This window comes from Anguilla anguilla, chromosome 13 (genome assembly GCF_013347855.1).
Source record: "Anguilla anguilla isolate fAngAng1 chromosome 13, fAngAng1.pri, whole genome shotgun sequence".
Lineage (NCBI taxonomy): Eukaryota > Metazoa > Chordata > Actinopteri > Anguilliformes > Anguillidae > Anguilla > Anguilla anguilla.
This window is the reverse complement of record NC_049213.1, coordinates 20,806,848-20,815,906: the sequence shown is the minus strand read 5'-3', so window position 1 is coordinate 20,815,906 and position 9,059 is coordinate 20,806,848. Positions and strand designations below refer to the sequence as shown.

The following is a 9,059-nucleotide window of genomic DNA, read 5'->3' as shown; positions in this document are numbered from 1 at the left end:
CCTGAAATTCGCCGGGCGATATCATGTGACCTGCAGGACGAGGAGCTAGTAGACTTTATTCCTGAGGAGGACGAGGATATTTATAGGGTAATCAGTCGCAATCAGTCAATCACATCTGCAATTCTCTGTTGAGATAAGGAGTGACTCCTTGGGAGGTTTTCTAGATCAGCCTTGAAAATGATGCTGGATTCTCTCTAGACAGCAGGCAAAATGACGAGGCTAGGTGGAGCTGAATGCTTTTTACATTCTTCTGTTATTGTACCCTGTAGGACTAACCATCATCACAGGATCTGTAGAGTCAATGCAGGATACTTATCTTATGGATGCTTATATTATGGAATTTATAATGAAGTTAAAGGAAGGTGTAGGAGCAGAAGGGTGCCTCCCAGAGGAAGTGCAAGTCAGTGCAAGTGTGTCCTGCTGGACAGCCTGTGGCTTTTTTACCTCACTGAGTTTCAGGTTTATGCTGAGCTCAGGTAATGTTACTGTATCACATGATCAGGATCATTTGACATGCATCTACCATGGCCTTCATTGAACGTGCCTCAACCCATCTTTGACTTGTTTTTTATGGAGAATGTGGCTGCTCAGCATTGGAATGTCTAAGAGTTCTGACTGGGGTCATTTGGGTTTTTGCAGCGAAATGGTGGACTCTTCGGCAATCACGTCAACCACATGAATGGGGACAGCAGGGGCTCGGGCCACCGCACTAATGCCACACAGCGCCCCCTGCAGGTCCACGCTCCGCCTCACTACGTCCTCATGGAGCACCACGTGGGGCGGTTCGGACGGATGGCCAATGCCCTGCCCTACAACAACCACCACCACCACAATTCCTACTCCAAATCCACCAACGCCAACCTCAACAACGCCAACGTCTCCAGCCTGCCCAATGGGAGGCACAACCGCTTCTATGAGCACATCCCCGCCAATGGCTACCCCGGCCACCAGGGGCCCTACTACGCTGGAGACTACAACAGGTCCCGTTCCTCCCATATACAGAGGTGAGACACCACCCTCTGTGAACACTGTGATATTTCAGCCATTAGAGATGATCTATCTGATTTAAGTAGTGAAATTGGTTATCTCTTACTTCAGCCATTCAGTGAGGTAGCTTAAGTTTTAACTTATAATTTAATTAAATTACTTTAGTTATTAAATTAAGTTATTTATTTAACTTTGAGGCACATGGTTACATTACTCTGATTTAAATTACTCTATGAATTAATACTGGGACCAGTGATTGAATAATTTAACTCTTTAAGGTATAAGGTCACAAATACATGATTATAATATTCTTACATGAACATTCTAATGCTGATGTAACAACCACTACTGGTAATTGAAAGAAATTGAGTACTAGAACACTTAGAATTTTGGGAAAACATTCCAAAATACGTATTTCAAAGGGGTAACTCTGATTTCAGTAATTAAATGATTTCACTCTGGTTTAAGTGATTAACTGATTTAACAGATTTAACAGATTTAAATGGTTGAATGATTTAACTTGGTGATAAAATGAAGAGTAGCAGTCTGCAATGGTGAGGAGTGTGTGAGTATCCTCAGGTTCAGTCTGATACTGAAATCTAAACCGTCACCATTGAGACATACTGTAAATTGGTGCGACTCTCTTAGTCACCTGTTATAAGTATTGTAGAATTGGTTATATTTAAATTATAGGCGTATTTTAAACCTATATTCTAAATGTGGATATATTGTTAGCCATGTACAGACTTGGAATATATGTAAACATTTCTTCCCAATAACCTTGTGAATCAGTTTGCAGCTAGCCTCTTGGCATGCATGGCTGAACTGGTAAAAATAGGTATAATCTAATTCTGCAGTTGAACAGGAATTTACAGCTTTGCCTAAATGTATTAAGGTTATCCTCCCTCCCTCCAGCCTCCATTCACGTATATGATCTCTCTCCACCCAGACCTCCGACTTAATTTCCGACTGTACATCATCTCTCTCTTCCTTGGACCTGTCCTAAACATACATATATAAGAATGCCGTATATGTGTCATATACAGTGTGATATATGTGCAGTATATGCCTCATATGCAGTGTCATATATATGGTGCATTTTGCCTCTTCTTTCCCATTGTTTCCTGTTCCTAACAAAACTGCTCTTTCTTGACCATCTCTCTGCTGTCTGGGCCAGGACTCGCTACTATGAGACCTATATTAGGTAGGTCTGTCACAGCACCCCTTCATTTCTAATGATAAATCTTGTTTGTACACTCTCTGGCAAGCCAATACAAGCTCACGGTATAGCACAGGCTCTCAGACTGCATTCTGGGACCCTCTATGTGTGTGCTGGTTATTTATGACATAAACTGATCATCCTTTACTAGACCATAGAATTGTCCATTTGTGGACAATTAACAAATTACTAACAATTCAGCAGTTGGAAGAAATGCCAGCATACACATTGGGCCCTGAAGACCAAGTTTGAGAACCCCTGGCATAGTTACAGGGGTCTGTGTTTGGCTTCAGTCTGAAATGCAGATTGGGACAGGAGGTGCTGTTGAACTTTGGCGATTGGAACAGGGGGTGCTGTTGGGGTTCAGATGGGGGTGCTGTTGTGGTTGGGACAAATTGTGTTGTTGGGGGTTGGGACAGGGGGTGCTGTTAGGGGTTGGGACCGGGGCCCTGTTGGGGGTTGGGACAGATGGCCCTGTTGGGGTTTGGGACAGGGGGTGCTGTTCGGTGTTGGGAGAGGGGCGCTGCTTGTTGGATGCACGTTTCTGTATGGCAGTGTTTACCCTGCAGCAGTAGCGCTTGCTCTCTCTGTGTCTGTTGGCGCTGTGTTTTGTTGCCTTGATGCCGCTGCCTGCAGACGGAAGGCTGCTTGTGCAACCCCTGGTGGTGTCCATGTGCATGCCGCTGCATGGCCTGCATTCCTCTGTTCCCGGCTGCAACTGTAACCGCCGACTCCGCCCCCCACTGCAGGTCCCACGCGGGGGACGACTCCCACCCCACCATCCGAAGAGAGGATGAGTACGGCGAGGAAGATCGCTACTCTGGGGAGTACTACAGCGGGGAGGAGTGCTACGAGGACGACAGCATGCTGTCTGGAGACAGGTAACCTAGCAGCAACCCTCCCACAGCTTAACAGAAAGGTTTCCATGACATTACACCAGAGAAAGGTATCTTCACAGCCGTGGTCCTGTGAAGTTCCCCTGATACGTCCTATGAGCCTTCACAAACCTCCATGGACCTCCCTGTATAAGTCCTGAGCGAGTGACCTCACTGCTGATGAGGCAGGGTTTCCCTGGAGATAAGCGGACTAGTCGCACAGTCCTGTTCTGATGGAGACTGGAATGTCTGTCTGAGCAGTGCTTTGTTTTACCTGCAGGAGGTCATATAAAGAGTACCTGGACAGGTATCCTAACAGTGATCCTGACTATGAAACTCAAAGGGGATACCATCACCCCGACAGCTACTATGACGATGACGAGCAGCCCCTCTACAACGACTCGCGGCGGTCGCCGAAGAGGAGGCTGCTCCCACCCACACCACAAGGTCAGGCCTTCCCGGCATGCATTGCTGTGGTCTAAGCACAGAGACCTGAAACTGAGTCTGTTGTTTTTCAGGCCATGTTACCTGACACCTCCTGGATCAATCTTGAAAACTGAAAAAGTGAAATATGCATTCTATTGAATGTCTAATTTATGATTTTGTTGAGGTTTTTCAGTCATAGTTGTACCTGTACAACAGTAAAGACAGTTCAATTTTAATTTTCATCCCAGTGTGTCATTACTGTGCTCTATATGAGTTTAAATACACATGTATATAGCCCAATTGTGCCGGAAACTGAAAGGCTCTTCTCTCTCAGCCAATAGACAGCCGTCTTTCAGTTTTGAGTGTCTGCGCAGACAGAGCAGTCAGGACGACCTGCCCCTCTCCCCTGGACTGCACCAGCGCACTGCGCTTCCTCTGCATCTGATGCAACACCAGGTACTCTGCTGTGCAGAGACCACACTATCTACATCTGCAGCTGTTCAACTAACAAGATTATCTGCATATAGTGTCTGTGTTTATAATGAAAAGCAGAAGTGGGTGTGGTTTTGACTGGAAGTTGTGTAAATGGGAGAAAATGCCAGTGTTCAAAAGTTTGATGTCCAAACATCAAACTTATGATTTAGTACTGGCATATCATTAAGCATGAAGTATAATAATAGATTATTTATTTTAAAAGCTGTATTATATATGAAAAACTAAACCTAGATGTTCTAAATGATTAGCCATTATATACAACCAATTTCTTTTTTGGTAGTAATCAAACAGTCACTGGAATCTGTAGAATTAAGCTGATGGATTTGTACGGTATTTCTGTCCTTCGAGTTGTATGTGTGTGTGTGTGTGTGTGTGCGTGTGTGTAATACTTGTGTGTGTAACATGCATGTGTTTGTGCTGCAGGTGATGGCTGTGGCTGGTCTGGACTCCAGCCGGGCGCAGAGACTTTCACCGACGCGCTCCACAAGATCCTGGGCCACGCCCCCCGCCACGCCAACCAATAAAGACCGGTCCCCCTATTACACCCCCATGATCCGAGTGGACCGGCCCAGCCACGACAGTATGAGCAGCAGTCAGTCATCTGTCAGGAAGAGCTCCTGGTACACAGAGGAGTCTGACCACGTCCATCGGACCTATACACCTGTGCACTTGCAGGTTCCTGCGGAGTTCAGGCAGCAGTATCTTCACAAGAGAGGCAGTGCCACCAGTTTAGTGGAGGCGGTGAGTCAGAGTCCAATCAGCTACACTCAGAGTCAAATCAGCTACACCCAAAATCCAATCAGCTACACTCAGAGTACAATCAGCTACACTCAAAGTACAATCAGCTACACTCAGAGTCCAATCAGCTACACTCAGAGTACAATCAGCTACGCCTAGTCTAAACAACTACCCCCAGAGTCTAATCCGCTACACACAGAGCCTAACCAACTACAACCCGTCTAATCAACCATACCCAGTCTAATTATCTGCACCCAGAGTCTGATCAGCTATACCCAGATTCAAGTCAGCAAAAAGTCAGTAGAGACTGCTGCTCTCCAGGACTGGAGTTTAACACCTGTGGTCTAGACTATGCAAAATTAAAGAAAGCCCATCCAAATGCCTGAGTTCTCTGTTTCCATCTCCCATCATGCTGTGTCTGGTGCAGGTGCTGATATCCGAAGGCCTGGGCAGGTATGCCAAGGACCCCAAGTTTGTGGCTGCCACCAAGCACGAGATCGCCGATGCGTGTGAGATGACGATTGATGAGATGGAGAGCGCGGCCAGTCACCTGCTGAACGGCGGCGTGCCGCCGGTCCTCCCCATCCTCAGCCAGCGCAGTTACGAGCTGCAGGACTTCCCCACGGGCTACAGCGACGAGGAGGCGGAGCCCGAGCCTCGCCCCAAATACGAGGAGGACCTCGCTGACGAGATGATATGCATTACCACTTTATAGCAAAACGCACTGACTTAAAAAATAAATAAATGAAGGCATCTATTGGCTCGTTCACAAGAGAAGTGCCTTTCTGCTGTGGAACATTAAAGGCACCAGCAGCAGGATCCCCAGCACCAGGAACCACAAGCCCCACCCAGAACCGCGTTGTCCTCCCAAACCCTGAGTGCAGGAGCCAACCTGCTGCTGGATGCTGCAGGACCTGGACACTGTAGGGTTGAATGGGCCAGTGTTTTGTTGATTGGTACAGTATAGTGATGGATTTGGGCAGTATAGTGTTGAATGGGGCAGTGTAGGGTTGGATGGGGCAGTATAGTGTTGGATAGGGTGGTGTAGGGTTGGATGGGGCAGTGTAGTGTTGGATAGGGTGGTGTAGGGTTGGATGGGGCAGTGTAGTATTGGATAGGGTGGAGTAGGGTTGGATGGGGCAGTGTAGTGTTAAATAGGGTGGTGTAGGGTTGGATGGGGCAGTGTAGTATTGGATAGGGTGGTGTAGGGTTGGATGGGGCAGTGTAGGGTTGAATGGTGCAGGCAGTCCTCTGCAGGGTTTAACAGGTTATGACAATCAGACTAAAGATGTCATTTTCCTGAGTCACTTTATGTTGTATCAGCATATCCAGATAGGCATATCCCCTATTAGGTTTCAAGTATGGATCGAACCTTCCTGTTGTTATTCAAGTCAGTTTACAAAAATATATCATGTCTGCTTTGTTGTATTATCAGACTAGAGATGATATGTTTCTGTGGTTGTCTCCACGGAAGATTTTGCCCATCCGTGAGCTGACACCAAGCTTATTTTTCAATAATAGCCGATTTAATATTTCGTAGTGCATCTACTGTAAATGACTTGTAATATATTACAAAAGTAAACTTTGTAAAGAGATGTTCTATATTTTGTAATTATGTACCGTATAGAAAAACAGCAATATGGTTCCTAATTATGGTTCCTGTTATGATACTATAAAATAGATTGATGTTATTTTATTAGGAATATATACAAATGAAGTTTATTTACCTTTTTTTGCTCCAATGTATTTTTGATTTTTTTTCTGTGAAGTGGCAGTTTTTATGGGGTTAGGACAGTATGGATATACATTTGCACAAGATAGCACAGAGCAGTTGCTTTCTGCGGAGCATCTGAAGGCTGCAGAGAGCACCCCCTGGGGAGAGGGGCGTGCCAATGCCCTGCTCGAGACGGGGGGGGGGGGGGCGGTGCAGGGTGGGAGAGTGCTGACTGGATGAGGTGGAGAAGGCTGTGGTTGCTCGTTAATGATGCTGCTTTAATTAGTTAATGAAATTGTAAGTGCTCCTTTGGGCTTGATTTGTTCCAGGTGAAATGCCCTCTGTCTTGAGCCAGTTACTGAAACTGAGCTGAATTCTGTGGGATTGAAAATGACAGTGGTCGATTCACTAGGGGATAATAGAGTACACCCACAGGTGAGTGAACATGGGAAGCAATATGTTCATCTGTAAAGGGAAGGAAGCTCTAAAAAGGTATATTCACATGCGGGAGTGACTTTCTGAAAGGGTATATGCACCTGTGGGAGTGATGTTCTGAAAGGGTATATTCACCTGTGAGAGGGATGTTCTGAAAGGGTATATTCATCTGTGGGAGTGAAGTTTTGAAAGAGTATATTCACCTGTGGGATTGAAGTTCTGAAAGGGTATATTCATCTGTGGAAGTGAAGGTCTGGAAGTTTAAATGTACATGGATACAAACCATGTCCATAGGAACTAAGAAGAACTGGAGAGTGGTTAAGCAATATTTTCCCCCATTCTTACCAAACCATCATCCTCTACATATACCTCCTATGGAACAACATATCAGTGTTTGAAAGGTTCCTGTGCTCATGCGTTTTTAACGTGAGTGTTCCTGTTTGTGTCACCATGGAGACAATTTGGCACAATCATTCTGTCACTTTAATCATACTCAATGCTATTAAAACAATGAATACTTAAAAAAACAAGTAATAATACTTTGAGCTTCAGGCCATTGTCTGAAAAGGGGTCTGTTTGGGGAAACATAAGATGCATAACTACTGGGATATTTGATTTGTCATCGTTTTGAGTGTTTACTGTGCTTTCAGCAAATCCAAACACCCCAGGGGGAAATCGTTCGGTTTTCCTCATGGCGTGTGTGCTATGAAAGGGCTCTTCCAATAGTTTGTGAGAGAAATGTGTTCTGGTCTCTTTTTTTTCTTCTTCTTTCTTTTTCTTTTTGGTAAAACTTCCAAGTCTAAACTCTTTACTGTGTGAGGGACCTTAAACACCCCAGCACATTGTACTGTACGTAGCAAATACTGATAATATACTTATAAATATGCATTCTTTTTAAAAACAAAAAAACTTGTGTAAAATGTGTTCAAATGAAGACTAAAACCAAGATACCTTTTACCTCAAATCAGGGATTCCTGAGTAAAAATTAAATAAATAAAAAATGAATTGGTTCCTTCTATGCCAATAGTATTTAATATTAGCACATAGCTGTCTGTCTTTACACACGTACATGTATAAGTGCTAGTGTTTCTTTTTCAGTTCTCTAAATCTCAGATCTGTGTGTAAGGTGAGCTGATTTTGTATTTTTCTTGTGGTTGTGTGTATGGTTTAGTGAAATCTATCTTCCTCATTTATGTCACCTTCAAAATGCTGGGATTATGTACAATCTTTATTTATGAGGGTTATATGATATCTCAAAAGTAATAAACAATGGTTTACAAAAAGCCTGTTAACTGAATAATGTTAATCTTTCATCATTATTATTATTATTATTATTATAAGTGTATTCATATACTAAACTGTAAAATATGTACAATGATATGAGAAGATCTGTGGTAAGTGGTTAGTTTCCTTGGCATTTTTATTCAGTTAAGATGATTCTCCTTCAGTAGCAAATTATTTATTACCCTTTAGGTTTTGTATCAATGACATTTTTTTTCAGATTTCTTTTTGGCCTTGGAATGATTTGAATCAGTGCTGATATTTTATTTTCTAATGATAATTACTGAATAAACTCCCATTAAAAATCAACTGAAGGTGATTAAATGTAGTTTTATCAGCAAACATTGTGTGATTGGTACATTCATTACATCAGTCATCATCAAAAGCTCTTATTCTTACAAATAAAGTGAAAGCAAATCATTAGGCAAAAAAAGATTCAATGTTATGAATGTCACAGAGGGAGAGTTTAAATTGAAAGTTTGTGTTTCTTTCATAGTGGGTGGGGTGACGTAAAGAAGCTGAAACACTCCCACGGACATTCCAGTTCCAGTTCCCTGCGTAGTGGGGTCCCAGCATAGTCATACAGAGAGCTCAACGGTGTGGAACGGATGGGTAAAACATCTTGCTCACACATAATATCAAGGAAGCTATTACAGTAAGTATTACATTCAGAAGTAGAAAGTCCAGGGGTCAGAAAGTAAAAGTCTTGCCATGTGTTTCTTCTACCCATGAACTCAGCCAGCTGATTTCCACCTCCTGGCTGAAGAATTGTGCTCATTAGCCAATCCAGGTGGTTGGAACAAAAATAGTGGGGACAGGGGAGTACTCTGATTAAAGTGCTAGTTTACTGTCTGTTTTTTTAAAATGTATACTTTTTATGTTTTAGTGC

General features: G+C 43.6%; 1 protein-coding gene across 9 annotated transcripts in view; it reads left to right on the top strand.

The window, feature by feature from the left end:
- The window catches only part of LOC118211309 (voltage-dependent L-type calcium channel subunit alpha-1D-like), a 60,244-nt gene extending 51,765 nt beyond the window's left edge, over positions 1-8,479 (top strand). For 7 of the 9 annotated variants that reach the window (XM_035388428.1, XM_035388431.1, XM_035388426.1 and 4 more), the window contains 8 exons: positions 1-87; positions 640-1,004; positions 2,165-2,191; positions 2,956-3,087; positions 3,362-3,528; positions 3,842-3,963; positions 4,426-4,743; positions 5,168-8,479. The exon at positions 1-87 is cut by the window's left edge and continues 30 nt beyond it. In XM_035388428.1, coding sequence (XP_035244319.1) covers positions 1-87; positions 640-1,004; positions 2,165-2,191; positions 2,956-3,087; positions 3,362-3,528; positions 3,842-3,963; positions 4,426-4,743; positions 5,168-5,455 — 1,506 coding nt within the window. In that variant the 3' untranslated portion in view covers positions 5,456-8,479. The remainder of the gene's footprint in view (positions 88-639; positions 1,005-2,164; positions 2,192-2,955; positions 3,088-3,361; positions 3,529-3,841; positions 3,964-4,425; positions 4,744-5,167) is intronic. The other 2 variants (XM_035388433.1, XM_035388429.1) reach the window with 2 other exon arrangements.
- Positions 8,480-9,059: the final 580 nt, after the last annotated feature.